The sequence below is a fragment of the Anomaloglossus baeobatrachus genome, chromosome 1, assembly GCF_048569485.1.
Source record: "Anomaloglossus baeobatrachus isolate aAnoBae1 chromosome 1, aAnoBae1.hap1, whole genome shotgun sequence".
Classification (NCBI taxonomy): Eukaryota; Metazoa; Chordata; class Amphibia; order Anura; family Aromobatidae; genus Anomaloglossus; species Anomaloglossus baeobatrachus.
In genome coordinates this window covers 344739993-344767330 of record NC_134353.1, presented here as the reverse complement: position 1 = coordinate 344767330, position 27338 = coordinate 344739993, and the positions used below count along the sequence as shown (strand labels likewise).

At 42.3% G+C, this 27338-nt stretch overlaps 1 protein-coding gene across 3 annotated transcripts in view; it reads right to left on the bottom strand.

The window, feature by feature from the left end:
* STAP1 (signal transducing adaptor family member 1) overlaps nucleotides 1-27338 on the bottom strand; it is a 180219-nt gene that overhangs the window by 149634 nt on the left and 3247 nt on the right. The window contains exons 2-3 of one of the 3 annotated variants that reach the window (XM_075352392.1): nucleotides 23776-23944; nucleotides 16834-17108 (exon numbers count right to left, since the gene is read on the bottom strand). The exons of the other annotated variants lie outside the window; for them this stretch is intronic. Of the exons in view, the coding sequence (XP_075208507.1) occupies nucleotides 16834-16944 (111 nt within the window). The 5' untranslated portion in view covers nucleotides 16945-17108; nucleotides 23776-23944. The remainder of the gene's footprint in view (nucleotides 1-16833; nucleotides 17109-23775; nucleotides 23945-27338) is intronic. 3 annotated transcript variants of the gene reach the window in all.

The window sequence follows — 27338 nt, the reverse complement described above, 5'->3', positions numbered from 1 at the left end:
GCAAGTGGCCAGCATATGGGTGAGTGTAAAAAGTAAATTTCATCAGTTTTAGGAGCTTGTGCTGAATACCCTTTTATAAGATAATTGGTAAATTCCAATTAGATAACCCACAGATTTTGGTATTTTGGAAGACCACCTAAGGTCATGAATGCATCCAAAAATGTATTTATTTGTTTCCTATGAATACATTAATTAATACTAAATCACAAAGACAACATTCTACAAATTTCTACAACTCAGGCATGCACTTCAGTTTTCTGGAGTTAAATATATTTTCTCCCTAACCTCTCATAGGAGTTCTTATTAGCAAGGGGCCCAAAGAAATAGCTTCATCCTTAAACAGTGAACTACTAAGTAGGCAATTGCTATACACATAAGTATTCCAACATGGGTAAATGGGGAAATAAAGTCTATCTCACTGCAGCCACAACTGCACCTTACTGGTTCCTGTAGACACTAGTATCTCTAGCTGTATAGCCCATAATGGCTCCCGCACAGGCTAGAATATTTCTAGCCACAGCACTAGAAACCCACAACTTTGATCTGTCTGCTTGAAAGGCCATTAAGTTCTTCTTTGTATCTCCTGAGGAACCGAAGGGGAGGTTGCTACTATAAACCAAGACACAAAAATGTTGAGTGATAGGCAGGAACCCAAGGTGAGCTAACACAAAACATGTGCACAAGTGGAAAATGTGAAATAGCGAAAAAAGGCTAAGGAAACCTAACAGCAAACAGAAAAGGATGTAAGTGAGATACATAAGAAAACACAGAGCAAATACCACACAGGTCTCTGTCTAACAGGCAAAACTCCCTATGGCTCCCAATATGGCTGGGGAATCCTTAGCAGAATCCACATTGGAATGTAGCCAGCAGAAAATGCTAGTGTTACGAGAATATAAATATCCCCATCCGGGATGTGATAGGACAGAGAAAATAAGCAAGTGAGAACACCTGATAACCGCAAACTAAAAGGGGAGATGCAGTAGTAAAAGACCATCAGCATTGGACAGGTACTGACCAGGTTGTGGCTCAACAGGGATGGAAACTGACCACACAGCACAAGGTCACCAGATTGAGTCTCGAACCCAATGCATGACAGTAATATTCATCTACCCTTTTGTTGGTGGAGTAGAGGTGGAGACGGCTAGTTCCCTCCCTTGCAAAGAAGGGATGGATAGATATACTTGAATCCTACAAGCCTGTTTCACTATCATTTAATTCAACTTTATACATCAATGCTACCTAACCTCCAAGCATTAGCCTAAAATGGGAAGAGATCCCTCATCGAATTGTCTTAGGTCCAGTGCCCACACTGTGTAGTTTTGATGCGTATTTAAAATATTATTAAAATACTCAACGAGGGCACAGCAATTCTGAATTTTCATAGACTTTGCTGGCTTCACAATGGACGTGCAAATTTTGCTGCAGATTTCTGAAAATTTGCGTCACAATCCGCATCAAAATATGTAGCGTGGGCACTGGGCCTTAGGTGTGGTGTAGGAGAGGCAGACTTTCTCTAATATGGCAATGTTGTTAAGTGTCTTCTTTCAGGGCACTACCATTTCATGCTTCAATAACTTCTCAGCTTTGTTAGGATCTAAGGGGAAAACTTTACTCCTTGCCGAGACTGACACTTCATTCTGCCTGCCCGTGAGGAGTCTTATAGCTGCAATACTCCTCTAGGAAATATGCAATTTCTCTCTTCAGGGAGGAAAGAGACAAACTCTAGTGCCACCTATTGGAAGCGGCAATCCTATAAGTCAAAAGTGAACATTTAACGAGTCTTGTCATATGACTTAGGATTTATGTCAGATCAGAACCTCAATTTGCAGACACAGTGTTTCAGGGTGATTGCCCCTCATCAATGCAAAGTATGAGATCTGATTTGGTCTATGAGAAGCTATAGTGGGCTTTAAGGGGAAAACATTTCTCCTTGCGGAGATTGCTACTTCCAGTAGGTAGCTCTAGAGTTTGTCTCCTTCCTCCCTGAAGAGACAATTTGCATATTTCCCAGTGGAGCATTGCAGCTATAAGTCTCCTCACTGGCACCCAGAATTGTTTGTCAGTCTCCGCAAGGAGAAAAGTTTTCCCCTTAGACCCCACTGTAGCTTTTCATACAGCCAGATCAGATCTCATACTTTGTACTGACAAGAGGCAATCACCCCGAAACACTGTGTCTGCAAATTGAGATTCTGATCTGGCATAAATCCTAAGTCATATGATAAGGCTCATTAAAGGGTCACTTTTGACTTTTAGGATTGCTACTTCCAATAGTTGTCACTAGAGTTTGTCTCCTTCCTCCCTGAAGAGAAAATCAGCTTTGTTAGGTGTTTTAGATGACGGGGTCTGGCCCCATTATCCATGTATTTTAATTTGAGATATGCTGCTCATGGCTAAGAAACCGATTGTGATGCAATAGATGGACAGTAGACCTTCAAGAATAGCACAATGGATGAATATGGTGAACACCTCTTTATTGTATGAAAAAATAGTGTACAGCAGAAGAATAGACACTGCCCATACAAACTCGACAATGTATCGAAATCCTAGTATGAGTCACATGTCAAACAACTTTCGTCACAATAACTGAGGGACAATTTGTCGTCTCATAGCTCGAGGGGATAATGTCGTTGTCCTTTCTCTTTGTTTAGCCTCACTTTCTTACTGTAGTAACACTGTATATGACGTATCCCTGAGTAGTTTTACTGATTTCATTGACAATGATCTATGTTGTTTTTTGAAGAGCATACCTTTTTTTTAATTTTCTCTTTATTGTTAAAACCAAATCTTTAAGTTCACAGTAACCTTTATCGCTTTTGATGTCGTGGTTACGCAAATTTTGAAGAACAAAAAAAGGTTTAAAACAAACTGGTATTCCCTTAATTGCATTGATATACAGAATACATACTTTATTTGTGGAGCATGGTGACCAGCCTAAATAGAAAAAAGAAAAATAAACTGCAGAATTGCTGATTTGTTTATATCATCCCCTTAAAAAAAGTTAATAAAATATTATTAAGTTATATTTACTCCAAAAAGAGGCCACTGACAAATACAACTCATCCTGCACAAAACAATCCTTCATATAACTACGTCACCAAAAAAAAAGTAAATAAAAAAATGTTCTCTTGGAACATGACAATTAAATGGTAACATAAAAAAATGGTTCGGCATAAAAGGCCAGGTTTCAGCGGGTAGTGGTTAAGAGCAATTTGCTAGGCAGTTCCCACTTAGTCACGATCGGCTCCTAAAAAAATTAGCTACATTTTAGAGCTGTGTTATATGAGCTCTTTGTTTAAGAAAGAAAAAAAGGCAGGTTGGGATATTCTCAACTTTACACTATTAGACAATACTAGGAAACTCAAGTATCTGGTAAAAAAAAAAATCTCTGCTGCAGAATGTGGTTAGTCTAGTGGAAGAATCAAATTTCTAGTTAAGTTATGCAAGTTTTCAACACAGAGTAAAGGCCACTTTACCCACAGAGATAAATCTTTGGCAGATCTGTGGTTGCAGTGAAATTGTGGACAATCAGTGCCAGGTTTGTGGCTGTGTACAAATGGAACAATATGTCCATGATTTCACTGCAACCACAGATCTGCCAATGATTTATCTCTGTGTGTAAAGTGGCCTTTAGACCAGGTTCATATTGCGTTTGGGCCACATCAGTTGCTCTGTAAAGGCCACTTTACACACAGGGCCATCGCTAGCGATATCGCTGGTGAAAGCAACCGCCCCCGTCAGTTGTGCGTCACGGTCAAATTGCTGCCCGTGGCGCACAACATCATTAGTCCCCGTCACACATACTTACCTGCCTAGCGACGTCGCTGTGGCTGGCAAACCGCCTCCTTTCTAAGGGGGAGGTTTGTTCGGCATCACAGCGGCGTCACTAAGCGGCCGCCCAATGGAAGCGGAGAGGAGGAGATGAGCGGCCGGAACATCCCGCCCACCTCCTTCCTTCCTCATTGCCGGAGGATGCAGGTACGATGTTGTTCCTCGTTCCTGCGGTGTCACGCTGCCTTAGGAACGATGAACAACCTGCGTCCTGCAACAGCAACGATATTTGAGATTAGAACGACGTGTCAACGATCAACGATATGGTGAGTAATTTTGATCGTTAGCGGTCATTTGTGCATTTCACACGCAACGACGTCGCTAACAAGGCCGGATGTGCGTCACGAATTCCGTGACCCCAACGACATCTCGTTAGCGATGTCGTTGCATGTAAAGCCCCCTTTAGAGCTTCCATCTGGAGCCCTGAAAAACTAAAGTCCACGCTTTTGTGCCCGCCTGAAAAAGGTAGACACTGCTGAAATCGTAGGTCAAACATAGCACAAAATTATTTTATCTGCTCATTAAAGTGAATGGCCTGGTTGGGGGTTCCGATCAAACCTAATTTTTTATTGCTTTAGACAAAACCCACAAGTCCACTGATGTGTGGCCAAAACGCAATGTAAACATACCCTAAGAAAGAATTCAGATGATTGTATAAATTGGTCTGAGATCGGACCGCACTGCTCAGACTGGCCATGCATTTTGCATAGAAATATATGAAACTGTCACACTTGGGTCAGGAGAGCTACGGCCAGTCTGAGGATTGCGGTGCAATCTCAGACCGATTTAAACAGTTGTCTGAATGCCCCCCTAAGAAAAAAGACTGCACCTCTCACATCCAAAGCATGCATGTATTATTAGTCATGGGGTAGAGTATAATATTATAGTGCTAAGAGAAAACACAGTTTGCGGATATATTGTATGTTACTTTTTTAAGATTGGTACACTTTTCTTTGTTCTTTCCATAGACAGACAGATATAAGCAGTACTTTAATAGATTCATTGGTCAACTGACTTCAAGACCAAATACCATCTTCTCAGATCATATTGGCATGTGACCACTGCAGGCAATTATCAGCCACAGTGGTCACATACCACCTTCTGATGTGGACGCATGATGTGTTTTGTTTGTTTTCCGTTCTAAAAACGGACATGTAACAGAACTCAGATGGACACCATAATAATTAATGCAGTCCCTCTACTTGCATGCAATAAATCAGTTTTTGACATTAATTCAGTTTGTTCCTAAAAACAGAACAGATAAGTTGAACGTTAAAACACTAGCCTGAATGTAGACTAAGCTAATTCGTCTGATGTATAAAATGCAGGTGAATGCAAACATTTTGATTTACTAAGTAAAATGTTAAGTAAATAAGCCAATTTTTAGTGACTTCCACTAAATATATTATACCCCGCCTTGAACCACTTTCATAAACTGCCATAATTTGCATCAGTTTTTAAACTTCAAGCTTTTAGATTTCAAGTCAACAACTCCACGGATTTATCTTTCCTATATTTTGAGCTGGTAGGAACAGTTCTAATCTTTCTTGTACAATCACCTAGTGCACAGATCTGAGTTTGGTCGCCGGCCATGCTGCTATTTAAATAGAATCTATCACCAGATTTTTGTTATAATCTAATAACAGAATAATGTAGGGAAAACAGGGTAGCAGAAACCCTGATTACAGATGTGTCACATCCTACGTTACTATTTGTAGTATCAATAAAATTGCTGTATTATCAGCAGGACATTATCACTAGATAACTAATTGCTATGTTCTGCTCTGTGTAACCCCAACTCCAGCATTCATCAGCAGCTTTCTGTTAAAGATGACCAACAACCAAGATTTTCCTATATAACCTAAAGCCAGTGCTATACTGGGGCTATCATGCTAATTCTAAACATACCTGAAATCGGATGTATACTTTTTGAAATATAGGCAAGTAAAGTTTGTGAAATGCACTGTTATTTGATTGACAGCAGCTGCAGAATATCTAACAGGTGGGTCAGGTTTTGCTAGTTATTCCCGCCCCTGCCTGCCTGTCCTACCTCCCCTCTGTCCTTCCCCACTCTCTTTTCCCCCTGTTAAAAATAGAGACAGTGGGAATAACTAGCAAAACTCTACCCCTCCTATTAGACATTCTGTAGCTGCTATCAATCAAATAACAGTGCATTTCACAAACTTTACTTGCCTATATTTCAAAAAGTATACATCCGATTTCAGGTATGTTTAGAATTAGAATGATAGCCCCAGTATAGCACTGGCTTTAGGTTATATAGGAAAATCTTGGTGGTTGGTCATCTTTAACAGAAAGCTGCTGATGAATGCTGGAGTTGGGGTTACCAAGTAAACTTGGTTATATGTCAGAAAGTATACATCCAATCTCACAACTAATGGTATGTGTACAATCAACATGACAGCGCCAGTATAACACTGACTATATTTTATATATGAAAATCCTGGTTGTTGGTCCTCTTTAATGCTCAGTGTACACAGAAAGTTGTCAATCAGTGGAGTGAACAGGGTTAGACAGAGCTCAGCATTCAGAGAATTGCTAGATCTGCAGTGTCATGGGGTCCTTCTCCCATATCACACAATCAACAGAGCGAGACATGGCTGTACAATCCAAAGAGCATTTATTCCAAGCAAATCAAATGGTCCATAAGATAATCCACAAAACAGAGGGTAAAATTAATCCAGTAACACAAATATAGTCCAGTAAGCGATAAATGTCCAGGTCTCTCTCTGAGAAGTCTCAGCTTCTACCAGGGGATCAATCTTCCTGCTTCATTCTTGAAGTTTTCCAACAGACTGCCTGAATCTGCCAGGAAAGTAGAGAGTTTACAGTAGGTGGATCTCACGCCCCCTCCCCCGACTTAGGAACAAAAGGCTGGCAGGGGAGGAATTAAACCTGCAAATGGGACAATGTACACAGAAGCAGTACAAATAAGACAGTGAACCATGCCAAAACATTAACCCACACAAAATGGTATACAATCCACAATATTCCACCATCACAACCTCTCCCTCCTTCTGAATAAGGGAGTATGCCATGAGGTCTACACAGACCTCTGTACATATCAATTAAGTCCATGTTGCTCAGCTGTGGATAGTCTATGGTTCTTCTTGTCGGGACAGTTCATCAGTGTTCTGGTGTTGACTTCCACACTTGTATTGGATGGAGAAGCTGTAGGTAGTCCCTTGTACAGCAATAGGGTTGAAAGGACAAGCTTCCCTTTGTGTCCTCCTTTACTCAAACTGTGTTTCCTGGACGCACAAATCGACATTGTAGATCTCCCACATCATTTCCAAGGAGAATATCTGCAGGTAGGCCGCTCATCACCCCAACCACACATTCCTTGATCCCAAAGCCAAATTCCAGATCTACAGTCGCCTTTGGGATATTCCTCCTTTGTCTTCCAACCAATTCAATAACAATCCCTTGTCCATGATGTATCGCCTCTGGCCGAACCACTCGGGGATCAGCAATTGTGAGAAATGTCCCAGAGTCACAAAATCCAATGACTCTCTGTCCATCCAGCACAACCTCCTGTAAGTGCTTACTTTGATGGTGAGAGGAACTCGGGGCTGTGGCTCGCATCCCATAAATCCCTAGTGGCTGACCACGAGTGTCTGAGTCATTCCTCAATCGAATAGCAGGGCAAGTGTTTTACAAATACCCAGGTTACCCACATCGATAACATCTCCTCTGTGTCAGACTCCTTCTAATGTGCATTCTGGAGAAGGCAGTAGGAGAACCTGGTGACAAAGGCCGGAGGCCATACACTCTAACAGGGGCATCTATGGTGCAGGGGGCAAAGGTACACTCCTGTGGAGGTGGTGGTAACTCTTCCTCAGGCGGGATGGAATGTACAAAATGTACTGGATGAGATGGAGGTGCGTGGGGCTCCCTCCGAGTCCTTGTGGGACAACTGGATTCAAGGTACCCAGGTTGTCCGCACCCATAACATCTCCTCTCTGTGATCCCCCCCAGGGCGTGGTCGGAACTGCTGGGGCCCAGGATTGTGAGCCATGGTTGTCATCGGCCTGTGGCTGGTTGGAGGGGCAGATATAACTGGAGAGGGTCGGCGAGCAGGAGCAGGCTGTGGCTTATTGTCCAGAAGCCCCCTCCATTGCGGTCAGATAGTAAGGGCCTCATCAGCCAGGGCTGCAGCTCCATCCAAGGTGCACGGCGTGCGCTCTCTGACCCATTCCCGTATTTCTGAGGGACACTTGTACAGAAATTGTTCTATAAGAAATACCTGTATAACGTCTTCCACAGTGAAGGCGTCTTCCGCTTCCAGCCATCTCCGACATGCCTGGGTCTTCAGTATAAGAGGAGAAAAAGGGGTTAAACCCACGCAATCCGCCAAATAAGATGTAGAGATGTTGATAGATTAATCACTCTTTTATTCCATAGGTCTACGCGTTTCAAGGTACAGAGACCTCTTCCTCAGAACCAGAAAATCAACATTGCATGTGCAGGGAGATAACACACTTATATACATATGGTATATCACAAAACACCGCCTACTAGCACTTTGAAAAAAATTGGCCGGTAAAGAAAAAAACTGTTTAAATGACACAGCATTTAGCAGCAACATTGCAAAACTCAGTCAGTTGTTCATATAGTGATAAATTACATCTATATGTATCAGTAATTGAGGAAAAAGGAATGAAATTATGAAAATGAAGAAAGAATTAAAAGAAAGGAGAAAAAAAGAAAAGAAGAAAAAAAAGGAAGACAATAAGTATATATGTTCTTATAGGGGCTAGAACCCCAAGAGCAGTGAATATATCAATGCAATGGCAGTAACACATCAGTGGTTGACACCACTCGAGTTATGTGTATCTATGTCTAAAATAAATAAATAAATAAATGAATGAAAAATTGTAGTTTTTTTGTTGTTTTACTCTTTCTCTTTTCTTCTATAGCGTTATGTGAATCGCCAAAAGATATGTATACTATTTATATATATATATATATATATATATATATATACATATATATATATATATATATTTATATATATGTATATATATATATATATATATATATATATATATATATATATATATATATATATATATATATATACATCTATCAGTAATAAAAGAATATGTATGAAGAAAGAATATTGGGTAGACCAGGAGGAAAAGTATATAAAAAAATATATATTTTCTTAAAAATGTGTGTTAAATTTTTTTTATTAAAATGAATGAAACATGGATTAAAAACAATAAGTGTATCTTATTGGGGGAGAGAGGGGGGAAAAGAGAGTAATTTCATCATATAAAACTAGGTAGGATAACGAGCCAGAAAGGACTTCATGGGTTATTAGGGTACAACAGCGTGAGAAAATTGTATGTGCGCATGCTCTAAGTTTCGACAGTAAAGCCGCATAGGGCAGCGGTATGAAGCGGTCACAAAAGTTCAAAGCGTGGGAAAATTGTGTAGGCGCATGCTCTACGTCTCGACAGTACAGCCGCATAGGGCATCAGTATGAAGCGGTCACAAAAGTTCAAAGTGTGGGGAAAAAAGGAAGAAAGAAAAAGCCTGCATACGCTGCAAAGGATACATAGGTTCAAGCACCAGGTAGGAGATTTTTAACCACCTTATTCAAAGAAAAGAAAGTAGCGAATGATACATTAATATAAAAGCTATATATGGCATAATGTGTGAAACTAAATATATAGTCTCACGAAGAAGGTTCCAAATGATACATTGATATACACACCAGAGATCCATATATTACATGTAGCACAATATGTGAATTTAGATATAAATTTTCAACAAACAATATAAGTGAAAGTTGATAATATTGGGACAACCAGATCTAAATATATAAATAGATCATAAAATATATAAAACATCATAAAAAGGATAAAAATATATATAATGATATAAATACACACATATATATATATATATATATATATACACATCTACACACACATAAATATATATATATATATATATATATATATATATATATATATAAAAAAAATATACATATATGTAGAGAAAAACTTTCACTTCATAGCCATTTATACGGTGGGATAAGAAATATGTAAAGAGATGATAAAAAATGATAAAAAAAATGAGACAAGAGATCTGGAAAATATAAATCAATAAAAAAGATCTGTCACTTCATTTAACCCTATTGTTTTAATGTGTTAAGTCTATAGATCCAAAAGGTCTCTTTTTTACTGAGAACCTCCAGTCTATTCGGGATATCAGTCGGGATCTGTTCAATGGGTGTAATGGTAATGTCCGCCTTTCTCTCGTGTATTATAGTACAGTGACGAGAAAGTCCGTGTAAGGGTAAGTTCCCACAGTGCGTTTTTCGCTGCGTCTTTGCGTGTTTTTCGGGTGCGTTTTTGGCCTCAAAACTGCATGACATTGCTTCCCCAGCAAAGTCTATGAGTTTTCATTTCAAACGTCAAATCTTTCCTGCATTTTTCTGCGTTTTCCCCCCATGCAATGCATTGGAAAAGGCAGAAAAACACAGAGATCAAAAACGCAGCAAAATGCAGCCAAAAACGCACCAAATCGTGGTAAAAATGCGTTTTTGCCACGTTTTTTTGCCACGGGTGCTTTTTTGTGTGTTTTTAGCGGCCAAAAACACACAAAAACGCAGCATCAAAAAAACGCAGCGTGTGCGCATAGCCTAAGAGGACATCTTATGAGCATACATCCTAAACGATCCCCCCGTGGTACAAGGGAGGTCTCGGAATTGTGCCCTATGTGAGTCTGGGGTGATGGCATGGTAATCCAAGATAGTCCGCTTTACAATGTTGTAATCCCGGTTCTGCTGTGAGTTAATGGTGCAATAAGCCTCTGCCAGGCTTCCATTCAGGAGTCCCACTAACAAACGCACCCAGCCAGAGTGGGGAACCTCCATCATGGCACACTGCTGCTCAAAGTCCTTGAAGAACCCTTCCACATCTCCGGAAGCCTCATTAAATGGCTTGAAGTCCTCCTCGGTGATCCGCACAGACTCCTGGATCGCTGGGTTTACACTCTAACTCACATTACTCTCTCTGTCGGACTCCATTGCTTCTTGTCTCCTCTGCTCCTTATATTCCTGAGATACACCGAGGCCAAGAACTGCCATCTCTTCTTCGAACCACACCTCCCACTGGCTTTTTGGGGCAGGATTCCCCGTCCCCAGTGTTTGTCCGTCAGACATCTGGGAGGAGGTGGACTGGCTCTCACCCACAAGTAGATCAATTAAGGCTTCTTTACTCAGTCCCTGGTAACTCAGGCCCAGGTCTTTGTCTCTCTCCTTTAGACTGGAAGCAGTCCAGTTTCTGTACTCACTCTGTTGGTGGATCTCCATTAGGCTGCGCTCTGTTGATCTCACTGCGACCACCAGTTGTCACAGGGTCCTTCTCCCATATCACACAATCAACAGAGCGAGAGCTGGCTGTACAATCCAAAGAGCATTTATTCCAAGCAAATCAAATGGTCCATAATATAATCTACAAAACAGAGGGTAAAATTAATCCAGTAACACAAATATAGTCCGGTAAGCGAAAAATGTCCAGGTCTCTCTCTGAGAAGTCTCAGCTTCTACCAGGGGATCAATCTTCCTGCTTCATTCTTGAAGTTTTCCAACAAACTGCCTGAATCTCCCAGGTAAGCAGAAAGTTTACAGTAAGTGGATCTCACGCCCCTGACTTAGGAACAAAAGACTGGCAGGGGAGGAATTAAACCTGCAAATGGGACAATGTACACAGAAGCAGTACAAATAAGACAGTGAACCACGCCCAAACATTAACCTACATAAAATGGTATACAATCCACAATATTCCTCCATCACATGCAGCACTAAAAACAGTGATTTTATCAAAAGTATAGTAGCAGCCCAGTAAGTGACATCACTGGAATAAGTGTCTCTGCCCCTTAGTTATGCTGCTCTCAGATTACATAACAAAAACCTGGTGACAGATTCTCTTTAGACCACATGCACATTTTGAAATAGGTTAAAAACACACCAAACACTAAACGTGGGCACAGGCCCTTAAAACAGCAAAATACCAGGAGGGAGAAGAATGGGGGAGGTAAATTGCCGATTCTGTTTCATTGCAAAGTGATGATGAGCAAAAGGGCAATAATCCAGAAGTGGCTGGTAAGGGAAACACCCTCGAAAGAAGGACTATTAAGCCAACTGAAAAAAATATGCTAATGATGGAGAAGTTAGTGGCAGAGAGAAGCAAAGACAAGATGACTGATACATTTTACGGAAAATGGAGAGTGTTTATAACCACAGTGTGTTTGGGAGAAGAGATAAATAGTAACCCCATTTGTGTCCACAGAATGGTATTTAAAGGAGGATCTGTTAGGGTCCCTAGGCAAATTAAAAATATAGGATAGTAAGATATAGGTCATGACGCGGGAGGAAGGAGGGAGGGGGGTTATGTTTAGACTGTTCAAGTTGTTCTGATTGTTAATGTAGTGAGGAGGTTTTGGGCATAGAAAAGATTAATGGGAGTTGTTAACTTGAAAAGATAAATTATGGTGAGGGGGCAAGGGTAAATCTTAAGAACGAAATGGTTATTTTGGTATTACATCATCAATCTTCTGGTATATGGTGTCTTGATTTGCTGGTCCCTCGTTTTTTCTTTCTATATCCCAATCACAATAGGAAAATTCAATAAAAATTTGGTTTAAAAAAACAACAAAAAAACAGCAAAATATGCACTGTAATTTTTTTTAAAAAAACGAACAAAAAAACCCCAAATTATTGTGCATACTCCTAAATGTTAATCGTTGAGCAGTGTAACTTCCCTTTAAGCTTTAGTAGCAACCTAGTACCGGACAGGTGAAGAGCTTTAGAAAGGACTCATTAAGGTAAAGAAATCTACTTGTTTCCAAACTCACATTTAAGTCTGGGTGTTTTGCAGTCCGAACTTTAAAGGGATTGTCCAGGTTCTGCCGGAATGTGAATTGTCACAGTGCACTACCAGGATGTAACGCTGAGACTCCTGATGCCGGAGAGTCCTCACAGTGCGTGTTACTCGTGATTCACAAGTCTGCAGGCAAATAAAGTGACTGCAGACTTTCTTGCCAAATCTGGACACCCCCTAATGAAGTTATCAGATTTCATAATAGAAACTGCACATATTACTACATAGATCTTAGACCAGGTAAGGATACTATTATAATTTGACAAATAATGTCAGTATGCCTGTATAATCCTTCATAGAAGTTGAACTCAATATCCTCCCACCCAGCCTGACTGACAGCTCCTTAGTGTCTATACTACTGCTGAAATCTCACACTGCTCAGTATAAGCTGCATCTGTCAGTCAGACTGAATAGATGAAGACTGCATACACTTGGATACATGAATATTTGATTCTACTCTTAGGTGGGCTTTGCACACTACGAAATCGCAGGTGCGATGTCAGTGGGGTCAAATCGAAAGTGATGCACATCCGGCGTCGCAGTCGATATCGTAGTGTGCAAATCCTTTTACGATTAACAAGCGCAAAAGCGTCGTTATCGTATCATCGGTGTAGGGTCCGACATTTCCATAAAGCCGGTGCAGCGACAGGTACGATGTTGTTTCTCGTTCCTGCGGCCGCACACATCGCTGTGTATGAAGCCACAGGAGCGAGGAACATCTCCTACCTGCGTCCTGGCTGCAATGAGGAAAGGAGAAGGTGGGCGGGATGTTTACATCCTGCTCATCTCCGCCCCTCCGCTGCTATTGGCCGCCTGCCGTGTGACGTTACTGTGACGCCGCACGACCCGCCCCCTTAGGAAGGAGGCGGTTCGCCGGCCAGACCGACGTCGCAGGGCAGGTGAGTGCATGTGAAGCTGGCGTAGCGATAATGTTCGCTACGGCAGCTATCACAAGATATCGCTGCTGCGACGGGGGCGGGGACTATTGCGCTCGACATCGCAGCATCGGCTTGCGATGTTGAGCGTGCAAAGTACCCCTTAGACTCATAAAATGCTAAACCTAACATCAGGAATCTAAGGCTATTTTGACATGGATTTCCATAGTAAATACATCAGTCTCATCAGGCCTAATAAGGCTATCTAATAGTGTATACAGCTTGTAATGTAAAATATAATGACAGATTCACTTTAATGTCATTTGCAAATAAATGTATCCATGCTTTCGATTTGGCAAGGTTTTTCTGTAACAAGTCACAATAATTATGAGTTGTAAGATATCCATAGGGTGGAGGTTAGAAACACTGTATGCCACATTATCATTGAGTTGCTATGGTTCCACTTTAAAATAATATCATTCACATTTGGTCCTAAAACATTTTGAAAGGAAGAAATATCACGAGCTGATATTACAATGGTGATATCCAATTATATTATCAGTTTTGAATTCAGGGAGCGTTTCAGATTGATCCATTCCTTCACAAATGTTTGTAAAGACAGACTGTATGTTTAGGTGCTGTATGGATATTATATACATATGTCAGTGGGACTGAATGATAAACCTGTATTCACAATCCTTTTGTCCATATAGTGCATAGACATCATGTCTAGTCACTAATATGTTTGGTTCCAGTGACTGAGCTATTAGATGATATGGTCATTTGAATATGTCAATGCGGACCACGATCTCACTATACATGTCGCGTAACTATGTCCATACTGTTGACACACACCGACCAGTTACATAAGGGGAATCATTTTTAACATAGTACTATTAGTAATTCAAAAAATTATTAACAACATGAATATGATGAATTTTTAACTCCTAAAAGTCCGGATTGTTTGTTTAAGACTGGGGCTACACACAGGGGATTACAGTCCATAGCTTTAGGGATGCCCATAGCTCAACGGTACTGTTTCCTTTATGCTGGGCATTTTGATTTCAACAGTATCTGCACCCTTAGAATTCGGGTACTATTGAATACAATGATGTTGTCTCAGCGCAATAGGTACAATGACGTCAGTGGATCACACTTGCAATGAGGAGCCTCAGTCCACACGCTGCGCAGAGGAGCACACTGAAATTGTGGGCGGCGAGGTGAATACCATAGTATTTTTTTCTATGTAAGTCATTACTTGTTGAGGGTACTGTGGGGACATCATACTGTGTGGGGAGATATGAGTACCATCACATTGTGTGGGGACTGTGGGGACATCATATTATGTAAGGGCTGTGAGACCCTCATAATGTGTGGGGGCTGTGGGACCATCATTCTGTGTGTGTGGGGGGAGGTTGGGGGGGCCAAAATATTGTGAGTTAGTGGATCTATGGGACCATCATACTTTGTCTATGAGGGGCTATATCTTTGTTGTCTATTGGACCATCAATCTGTGTGAGGGGCTATGTGAGCCATCATTTTGTTTGTATGGCATATCACTGTGTAGAGGCCATCATACTCTGTCTGTCGGGGAGCTGTAATAGCCATCATACTGTGTGAGGTTCTGTGTGGACAATCGTGTGGTGCTTGTGGAGCTATTATACTTGTTTGCAGGGTTGTATTACTATCATAATGGGTATGGGGCTGTGGGGGAATTATATTGTGTGCAAGGATGTGCTGTAGAAACATTATACGGTAGGGTTTGTCAATCGCCGAACATAATACTACATGGGGTGGGTGAGGGGTTCAGAGTTGCAGTAGCAAGCTGCTAGGTAGGATGTACTGTGGGAGCTTCATACTATGTGGTGGGGGGACGTATGGGAACACCATACTGTGGCATGATCACTGTGCAGGAATAATATTATGGGAGGGGGTTAAGTGTGAGGCTAACATTCTATAGAGCCTTGTTGTGGTGTCGTATTTCTGTTCTCATAAGTGGGGTCAAATTATGTGGGGAACTAACTGTGCATTATACTCTGTGTTGGGGGGAGTGGGGAATTGTGATGGATTGATCCTACAAGGGGACTATGGAAAGGGTATCACAGTGGGTGAGAACATTACATGCTGAAATACATGTCCCTCTCCTGATGTATAAAAGTTTGGAGGTATGCTCTTCTACGAATTTGCCTATGTGCTCTGGCCTTGGCTACCCTGCCCAATATACAATATATTTTAATTATAAAAAAATATATATATTTGTGGGAGTTTGAAGTCTTTGGAGGCCCATGACTTCTATGTATGTCCCTGACTACATACCTCACGGTTTGGTAACAGATTACTTATAGGCTTTACATTGTCTTGTGCATGAGCCACTATAAATATTACCATAGTTTTCAAAGCAATTCCAAGTATTATATCTCATGAGTGGAATGGGGCATTGTCAACCTCCATCAATGGGTAGGTGTTCTCCATAATGACTAAAATCCTCTCCATGACTGGTTTATATGCAATACACATGCCAGTATTTCCTGCAAATGGTATAAATGGCATCTGACTGCACCGATACAGCATCCATAGCTTTAAGGCTCTGATGGCACACATATAATAACTATTAATTTAATCTTATAGTGATTACACCTTGGTTGCAATAATTTGTGGGTTGTATCATTCATCAAAAGTACAATGGTGCCATTGTTTAATGCTTATGTAGAAAGTAAAATCTATAAGATAATGGTTTCTCACTGAGTTTTTAGCCTTCTTATTGCTTTAAAAGTCAAATTATGTTGTCTTTAGAAGGGCAGATCTTCTTATGCCAACTTCTTTCTTGAAAAGTCATAATGTCAAGTTAAAGTCCACCGGCTGTAATACAACCGTCATTATGTGATTTATTTATTGGGCTTGTAAAGATTGCTTTAATAAACATGCAAAATGGTCTTTCTGCTATTGCGAAGATATGGCATACCCTTCGGATTGGTGTAGTGCCGAGTCCCGGAAATCACATAATCCTGAGAATGAAGGGATTTCCATCCTGCATCCCCTTTATTTTATTACCTGCATATTACTGCAATACCATAAATTGGAAAAAGTTATGTCTGTCTATCCTTCTATCTGTCTGTCTCAACATACAAAGTGAGACTATAGGAAAGATTACGCATGAATATGGTTTTATGAACTACAAATGAGCAGAATATAGACAAATTGAATGTTCCTACCTTACTTCTCCCTTGTTTGATCCACAGAAAGCCCTCATAGTATAAAGGCAGTGAAGTTAGCTTAGACCTTTGCTGGTAAATTCTTCTTGGAGCAGGTTCCGCAGCTGCCATGTTTACAATTTCCTTATTCCAGGTATCTTTTAGCTGTTGACCTTCCTTTCAGCTTGCAGTATGCCCAGAGAAAGCTAATACAATAACCAGCGTGTATGAGGAAGTCCAGGCATAAAAATGTTGTGCAGATTGTTTGTGCTGTAGGCTCACCCAGCCCATTTTTGCTGGGAGGAGAAATCAGGTGAGATTAAAGGCCATTTCTATGGACAGATTACTTCATTTCTAACAAATGCTCAGAAATGGAACAATTAAATCGGCCACCATAGTAAATAATGCCGAGAGGTACGATCAGAATGTCTACGAGATCAGGACCATTCACATTTAACACACAAGCAGACTATGATCTGTGTTTTGTCCATCCATTCACCTTACAAAGTTATGAACTTAGCGTAATGTTGAAAATTCTTAAAGAGTGAGTACATTATTACTTTTTTTTTAATATATATTTTTGTTCTGTTAATTGCATTTAGATTAGCGATGGTCCAGGACCTGAGGCTCCCACTGATTGCTCACACCCTACAATGCCGGAGAGGTGCGCACGGAACAGTGCACACCACATAGTGAGGTGCAGTTTTAGGCTGGACTCACACGAATGTATGGCATCCGATGCAACAGCACTGGATGTGATATGCTAATGACCCCCGCCTCAGGCTCTGCTGCAAGCGTGAGCTGAGTGTCATGTGACTGTGACCATATCTTGCAATCGGGTCACAGCTGTGAAGCTGAGGGCGGGCGCTGCGGAGGAGAGGGAGGGGTTAATGCCCCCATCTCCTCCATTGTCAGCCTGTGCGTATATCGCACTGCACTGGGATAACATCCAAGTACAGTCCGATAAAAAATAGATGCCTTTGGCTTGGAATATTATTGTATATAAATAGTTTAGAAAATCATGAGCATGAGAAATCATAAGAAACACCATTCCAATAGTGACAGTGCACTGTGTTACTAGCACCACTAAGTTGTACTGGACCATAGGCATATCCTCACTAGCCAATTGATGGGCACACATTGGTTGGAATTCAAGCAAAATAATATTATCAGTTTCTAAGTTAAGATATTTTAGTGACGGTAGAATATCCCAACTTTATATAATGCATGCAACAGGGCGTTCCATCATTGACCAAATGATGCATTTTAGCTAATCATATAAGCTAGGTTCCTTATTTGTTGGGTAATTTGCTAAAAAGTTACACACATGATGATGTGACAAACATTAACACTTCCATGTTTCCTGCCGTCATCCTTTTTATTGATAATAGAAAATGTACCAGGGTTCGGATCTTCTAAACATTGCAATCTCACCGGACTATGAATGGCCACACACTTGGCAAAGGAAATTTAATGTTGATAAATGTAGAGTAATGCACCTAGGACAGAGTAATCTTATTGCTGCATATACATTAAATGGAAGTAAACTTGGGACTACAAAACAGGAGAAAGACTTGGGTATTCTTATTGCAAATAGGCTGAGCAGCAGCACTCAATGTCAGGCAGCAGCTGCTAAAGCAAACAAGATTTTAGGGTGTATAAAAAGGGAGATAAAATCCTGTGGTCCCAACTCGGAGAAGAGCATGGTAGACCTATCTATGGTTGCACAAGATCGATCTTCCTACAGAGCGTTCATCCATCAAGTTGCTATGACTAGAGATCGAACTGAAGGCAGTTAAAAGAAAGATCCCAACGTTTTGCCACATTTTAAAAAAGATATTCATAAGTTAGTCAGTTCAAAGGCGGGTAACTAGATTACTACAAGGAATGGAACGCCTTCCATATGATTAGAGGTTGGAAAAGTTGGGCTTATTTAGGTTATTAAAAAAAAAATCTCAGAGGAGATCTTATTTATATGCATAAATACATGTGTGGTCAATACAAAGGACTGGCACATGACTTATTTTTTCCAAAGGAAATACTAAGGACCAAGGGGCACTCATTACAGGAGTAAGAAAGGGGATTCCAGCAGCTAAATAGGAAAGGGTTCTTTACAGTTAGAGCAGTCAGACTGTGGAATGCCCTACCACAAGAGGTAGTAATGAAAGACACTTTAACAGCTTTTAAAAAAGGGCTGGATGATTTCCTTAGTACACACAACATTGTGGGTTATAGATAATTTAGTGACAAAAATGTATAATTGGAGGAGAAAGTTTGAATTTGATCGACCTCAGTCTTTTTTCAACCTATGTGACTATCAATCGCTAATCAGGGGCATTCAGAATACCACGCCTATAACCAATTTCTATAACATAGAGGCCAGAGTACTATGGTAGATTCTGACTGAGTGATGTATGGTAATGTGAGCAAGAAACCAAAGAAAAACTCCTAAAATCAAATTTTATTCGTATACAATATTAAAAATACTCTTTATCATAAAAGTGTGATAACTTTTAAATAACTAGATTGTAGACTGGTCATGTGAGGTGAGTGGGAAGAAAGGGGTAGAGACAACTAGTGAAAAAGGAGTGCTAATTGTCTCTACACTCTAGGTAAAACAACTATAGTCGTTGTAGTTTTTACCAGGTAGTTGCCCTATAGTTATGGGGAATATAGGGAAAGGATATTCTGTCCCTCCCTTTCACCTACCTACCAGCGGAGGTGCACCATAAGGTATTGGGTACCCCCCGCTCCTCGTCGGCTTTCCCTATTCTATCCCTGCGACCCGTAAGTCGCAAGAAAAACACCCACCACCAAGAAGTAGATTAGTGCAAGTGGTCAAAGGTCATTACCATGATCTAGCTGCCATAGAAAATGGCACCCAAAATATAACCGCGCAGTTATGTATTTTTCTGCACAGTCAAAAGAACAATGATGCTTATTAGAATAATCACATCAAATCTGGAAATACATAAATGGTAAATCTTAACTAGAATCTGGTTGCCATAAATACGACAGCCATGACAAAACTGTACATATGTATATTCTTGCACAGTCATACACAGGATGATATTAATTGACATGGAATCTAGCATAGATAATAGTAAATAATCCCAGCAGGGATGACTTATCTGCTATGATCACCAGTAACAAATCCCGACGCGTTTCCCCCCTATGTTTATCCTAGGGGTTCATCAGGGGAAGGACTAAGGATTTCATGTCCGATCCATAAGATTTCTTTCTAAGTTATTTTAGCATTCCCAATAACATCAGAACGACATCAGTGGCCTTTAGTGGAGGGCAGATCGTCTGACATGCGATGACCACTGGTGCTACAGGCACAATGACCACAAAGCACCAGACAAGAAAGCGGTACAACCTTCCATGATGGTGTACCCCAGCAAAGTCTATGAGAAGTCCAAAAATTCAAAGTGCACGCTGCATTTTTAAACGCAGCGTTTTAGATACCAAAAATCGCTGTGGAAAAAACAGCAGCATGTCACTTCTTTTGTGCGTTGTAGCTGCGTTCTCCACCCATTGAAATCAATGATATGGGTCAAAACGCAACCAAAATGCACTTGGACTACATTTTTGTCGCGCTCCGCATGCTTTATTGACAAGCAAAACGTAGGTCTTTTCAGTCTCTCTCTGTGGATGTCGGTCAATCTCTGTCTGTGGATGTCGGTCAATCTCCCTCTGTCGGTCGGTCTCTTTCTCTGTCAGTTGGTCGCTCTGTCTGTCTCTCTCTCTCTCTCTGTCAGTCGGTCTCTCTCTCTCTCTGTCTGTCCCTCTCTCTGTCCGCCAGTCGGTCTCTACCCTTCTCTCATATTCACCGATCCCCGATCACCAGTGCGGCGCTGCACGGCTGTCACAAAGCTCCGGCGGCTTTTCCTCTTTTGAAAATGCCGGCCGCTCATTATTCAATCTCGTATTCCCTGCTTTCCCCGTCCACCGGCGCCTATGATTGGTTGCAGTCAGACACGCCCCCACGCTGAGTCACAGCTGTCTCACTGCAACCAATCACAGCCACCGGTTGGCAGGTCTATATCGTGCAGTAAAATAAATAAATTAATAATTAAAAAAAAAACAACGTGCGGTCCCTCCCAATTTTGATACCAGCCAGGGTAAAGCCACACGGCTGAAGGCTGGTATTCTCAGGATGGGGAGCTCCACGTTATGGGGAGCTCCCCAGCCTAACAATATCAGCCAGCCGCCGCCCGGAATTGCTGCATCCATTAGATGCGACAGTCCCGGGACTCTACCCGGCTCATCCCGAATTGCCATGGTGCGGTGGCAATTGGGATAATAAGGAGTTAATAGCAGCAGCCAATAGCTGCCATTAAGTCCTAGGTTAATCATGGCAGGCGTCTCCCCGAGATACCTTCCATGATTAACCTGTAAGTTAAAGAAAATAAACATATACACCCTAAAAAATCCTTTATTTGGAATAAAAGACAAAAAAACCCACCCTCTTTCACCACTTTATCAACCCCCAAATACCCATCCAGGTCCGGCGTAATCCACACGACGTCCCACGACGCTCTCAGCTCTGCTACATGAAGCTGACAGGAGCCGTCACAGACCAGACCGCTCTCTGTCAGCTCCACGCAGCAACTGAAGTGAGCCGCGCGATCAGCGATGACATCAGTCAGGTTACCCATGGCCACTGCTGGATCCTCCAACTGTGACAGCAAGTCGCCCGAGTGACTGAAGTGAGCTGCGTGATCAGCGATAACGTCACAGGTGAGTTGAGGTCTCGGGTGGAGGACTCCAGCTGGCCGCAGGTAACCTGAGTGACAGCAGCGCTGATCGCACTGCTCACTTCAGTCACTCAGGGCATTTGCGGTCACCGGTGAGTCCTTCACAGGTGACTGCTAATCAGGACGTGACACAGACAGAGCCGCGGTATGACAATGAAGTCGGGTGAAGTTCATCCGAGTTCATTCTCATCAGGCGACTCTGCTGTCAGCGGGCACGTAGCAGAGCTCAATTGCCGTGGGACCGCACTGCAAAAAATGCATCCAAAACGCATGCAAAATGCATGCAAAACTCATGCAAAATGTATCCAAAATGCATGCATTAGGGATGCATTTTTTTTATAAATGCGGGTGTGCCACCCCCGTGCCAGCAGCCGGCACTGCTCGGATCCGGGCTTTCAGGCGTGGTGGCTCGAGGGTCTCCAGACCTGGGGGTCTCACGGACACGCCGAATAAATGGGGGGACGTAGATGTACGGGCGAGGCCGTAGTAAGTTTGTGACGCCACCCACGGTGTGTGGTGAGGTGGGACACCACCGCTGCTGTTACGGGGCACCTGGGGGAAATGTTGTGCAGCAAGTTGTTAACCCCTCCGTGGGTAGGGATGGTGGCCCCGGGACCCGGTGGCTCGGTGCAGGGGATGGCGACTGCAGGGGGTGCTGGTGTACTCACTGTTAGTAAAACACACAAGTCTCTGGTAAACCAAGGTGATGGTGGCCGGTGCCACGGCCGGTCGTGTTCGTGTCCCCCACCCGGCTGGTGGTCTCTATCCTTTTCCTGCACTGCTTTGTGTAAGGTGGACTTTCCTAGTGTGAAACTCAGGAGTCTGCTCCCGGCTGGATGTGGCCTAGGGAGCCGTGCCCGCAGACGCTGGCCCGTGGGATCTATGGGCCCTGGCGGTGACCTCTTATCCCTAATCGGTGGGCTGTTGTCTTCTATGAGGGACTTTGGGTGGGACAGGACCTCTAGTCCTGGCCTCAATTGGTTAATTAACCAGTTCCGCTTGGTTCTGGTCCTGGCTTCAGGGTCCGAGTACCCGCCTTTGTGCTCTGGTTTCCGGGTCGGTTCCCCGGGTCGGTATTGGCGGGCTACAACCCTGTCCCGGTCCACCTCGGTTCCACCGAGCCGTCTTCCCGTCTCCTGCTGATGGAGACCACTGTCTGCCTCCCAGCCAGTCGCACCAGGGCTCCTACCCTGGCACCGTTCAACTTGAACTCTCCTGCTGGAGCTACACTTAGCTCCAGCCCACACTCCTCTCCAAACTGAACTTCAGACTTGACTAAACAGATCTGCTGCTTTTCCTGCCCCTGGATGTCTGGACCCCTGGGTGGGCGTGTCCCAACCGTCTGGTCATGCCCACTGGTGTGTCTATCTTTTCCTAAGGGGGGGCTGAATAGGGTTTCTGGTTGGCTGTATGTTTCCTAGTGAGGGAACGGTGTAGTGCGGGGACCTAACTGTGACTACCTGGTTTTGCCAGGGCGTCACACAGTGTTTACAGTTTAGAAGGTGTGTTCTTTTCCGCACTGCTCAGAATGCAACGTGCGCACATACCCTAACTGAAGTAAAAAGGGCTGAACAACAATGCCCCCATGCAACCTTTGGTCAGATGTGGTACTCTTTTAGAATGACAGAGGCCATGGTGGTTTTTGGTTAATGCTGTACTAGCCTTTTTAAGATTTTTTTCCTTTGCTGTATAGGAAGGGATTAAGCAACGACTGGAAAAACCCTTAAAAACAACATGACTTAATAGTAACACCTCCAAGAGAGTAGTAACGTTGATACTGGAATTTTTCCAGCCATACCTAGTGTGTAATAGGGCTGCAATAGTGGAAATTACTGAAAGAAATGCCCCGTATCAATAAATGAGTCTCCTATCACATTAAGTGGCCTTTCTGCTTTTCCTTTTCTTCAGCTTATTATTCTCTGAGCTGCACTGGTTAAACTGGGCAAATCCCTTAACTACTTCCTTGTCTGGCAAGCATTCCTGTCAAATGGCCTCAGGCAAAGAGAAGTTTCCGTTAAACACAAGTGACATCAGATGGCAGTTTATGTGTCTACACAGCGTTGGGAACAAAAAATGATCTCAGTGCTCTACTTTTACTACAGGGGGTAAATTTCAGTGTAAAGGACCATTTACATTAAGTGACATGCAGTGTTAATCAACCGCTGGCCTCAGCAAATTTGCAAGTCGGTGGTGATTTCATTACCTGTTTACACAAGCATACAACACTTCTTTAGGAGATTGGTCAGTGAGCATACACTTCCATTGCTCTCGGCAGCGCAGATCCTGTTTGTACTTTGATGATGTACTTCTGACAACGACGATGTAGAATGTTTAGACTGGACGATTAGTGTGAAACAAAGGGTCCTATAAACCTGCATAATAATTACAGTATAAAAATAAATTTTAGGGTATGTGCACACGCTTTTTTCAGGGGTGAACTGGTCGAGTTTTTCAAGACAAAGATACTTCGGGAAACGTCAATGTTTTTCCTCTAAAACATCTATTTTAGTGTTCTTTTTGGTGGTTACCTAAGAGCTTTTTACTCCTGGCTTTTTTTTCAAGTTTTTTTCTAGTATTTTTGTGGCATTTTTTTTTTTACTGGCATTTAATTGACTTTTTTTTAACCTCCATTCAACAATGAAGAAACTGTGAGCAGCTTTTCAAGGAAAAGAACTGGAAAATGCTCAAAATCATGCCCAGGTGCCTCGTGAGTTTCTTTTGAGAGGAAAACTGCTCAAGAATGGTCAGGAGTCAGGACCCAAACTTTTTGTTGCTTGACATTTTTGGAAACCTGAAGTAGATAAAAGACTGATTATATCAATGGCAAGTTTTTGGGGTTTTTTTACATACAAATGTTCATCTTGTGCACTTTCTTGGCACCATTTCAGGAGAGTTTTGGAGCTGACCACCCTGTAAAAAGAGGTTTTATGCACATACCCAAACGCTGGTTTTACAGTTGGCATTCAGTCACATTTTTCATGATGTTTGTAGGATAAAATGTATTGGCTCATGTTGCTTAAATGTCAAATGAAAAATATGACAATGTCTACATACAATGACCCTAAATCATCAAGACAGACATGAACAACGCCAGTCTTGATGAGTGGGCATAGTAGAGTCAGATGCTCTTAATTCATTAAAAGGCAGATGACTCTTAGGCTGGAGTCACACTTGAGAGAGACTTGTGAGAGACTCACATCGCATCACCTGGCATGGCCACACACTCTCCTGACAGGAGAGGGTCAGCTGCATGTATTTCTATGCAGCTGAGATGCTCCTGTCAGGAGAGCTGAAGGCCATGTCAGGTGATGTGATGCAATACTTGCACGAGTCTCTCACAAGTATGACTCTGGCCTTATAGAGATTGTTTAGTTTTAAACTACAAGTCTGCACTCACTCTCTGTCTGTCTGCAGACTTGTGAATCCTCACATTGCACAAGCTATGAAGACTCTCCGGAGCAGTCGTTCACATGACTGTAAGTATGTTATATGCATACTTTTAGACATATTTCGATTAGACTGTTTCCGGTCTCACTCAATACACTTGCATTGCAGCTGAAATGAGGCCATGAGTGTGCATATTCCATACTTGTGGTCACATGGTCGCCTGCACCCGGCATTGTAGAATCCTCACAGCGTGTAGAAATCTTACTCCAGTCGCTGACTGGCGTAAGGTTTGTAGCAAGGAGCATGCCATTTAGTAGTGTGAGAGAACAGGGGCATCCATCTTGTCCTATAACGTCTGATGTCATGGTGACCAAGTAACACTGATGGGTGGAAAGTTTCACATTTCTATTCACACTTCTATTGGTCCTATTGGCTCATAGTTTGGAGGGAACTTTTCCTTTGTCTGTGACCCTATTTAAAGTAAACCTGTCAGGTCTAATATTCACCCAGAACCACAAGCAGTTCTGGGAGCATATTAGTAATTCCTGCCTAACAGTTCCTGTATACACTAGCATAGATACATCGATCTTTAGAAAAAGTATTTCTAAATATCATTTATTATATGCTAATGAGGTCAGGGACTAGTTGCAAGGGCATTACTTCCCTTAGCTAGTTGGCCCACATAGCATGTTAACACTCCCCTGTGGGCGTAGTAACATGCTAATGAATGCGCAGCAATGCGATACATACCTCACTCTTAATGGATGCGCACTGCGCATGATCTAGAATCCCCAGCACTTCCGGTCATGTGCTCTATACCTCACTAAAGCAGAGAAGCTTACACTCTGCATCAGTTTAGTGAGCATGATCAGAAGTCCCAGGAACTCATTCGCAGTGCGAATCCATCCTCCGCCAGACGCCATCAAGAGTGAGGTATGTGCGGTGTCACTGCGCATTCATTAGCATGTTAGTACGCACATAGGGGTGTGTTAACATGCTATGTGGGCCGACTAGCCAAGGGAAGTTACGCCCTTGCGACTAGTCTCTGGCCTCATTAGCATTTAAAAACGATCTTTAGAAATACTTTTTCTAAAGAACTGTCTATTTTTGCTAGTATATACAGAGACTCTTAGGCAGGAATTACTAATATGCATCGAGAACTGCTTGTGGTTATAGAGGCATATTGGACCTGACAGGTTTCCTTTAAAGTTACATCTAATATATAAAGCTGTGTGTGTGTGTGTCTGTGTGTGTGTGTGTGTGTGTGTGTGTGTGTGCGTGTGCGTGTACGTGTGCGTGTATCCGCTAAATGAATCCGCACTTTCGCATTTACAATCACAAACTTTTTCACAGACGCCCCATGTGACTCAGGGAACGTCCTAGACTATGTTTTGACGGGAAAATTTAACCCCGCACTTTACAGTTACTCTCCAAAAAACCTGCCTTCATTAAAGTCAATGGAACTGCGAGCTGAAGGTTATTAATTGCAGCTGTGATTGGTTGCTATAGGAACAAAGGACATTCATAGTATAAGAAGCTTATGTGTGAGTTAATAACATGTTGGTGGGGAGACGGATAGAGAGAAACAGAGACAGACAGACATAGGCACAGACAGTAAGAGGCAGACAGGGAAAGAGACAGACAGAGAAACAGACAGAGAGAGAGAGACAATCAAAGAGACAGACAGAGAGAGACAGACTGAGAGAAAGAGACAGACAAAGAGAAAGAGACAGACAGAGAGAAACAGACAGAAAGAGAGAAACAGACAGAGAGAAACAGACAGCCGGGGAAAGAGACAGCCGGGGAAAGAGACAGCTGGAGAAAGAGACAGCCGGAGAAACAAACTGACAGACACAGAGATAGAGAGAGAGAAAGAGACAGACAGACACAGACAGACACAAAGACAGAGAGAGACAGAAAGACAGACCCAGAGATACCGAGAGAGAGACAGACACAGAGAGAGAGAGACACAGACAGACACAGAGACAGAGAGAGACAGAAAGACAGAAATACAGACACTGAGATAGAGAGAGACAGACACAGAGATAGAGAGAGAGAGAGACACAGACAGACACAGAGACAGAGATAGACAGAAAGACAGACACAGAGATAGAGAGAGACAAACACAGAGATAGAGAGAGACAGACTGAGACACAGACAGACAGAGATAGACACAGACAGAGAGAGACACAGACATGGATAGAGACAGATACACATGGATAAAGACAGACACACAGACAGGGAAAGAGACAGACAGAGACAGACACACAGAGACAGATACACACAGAGACAGACACAGGAACACAGAGACAGACAGAAAGACAGACAAAGACAGACAGAGACAAACAGACAGAGACAAACAGACAGAGACAGACACAC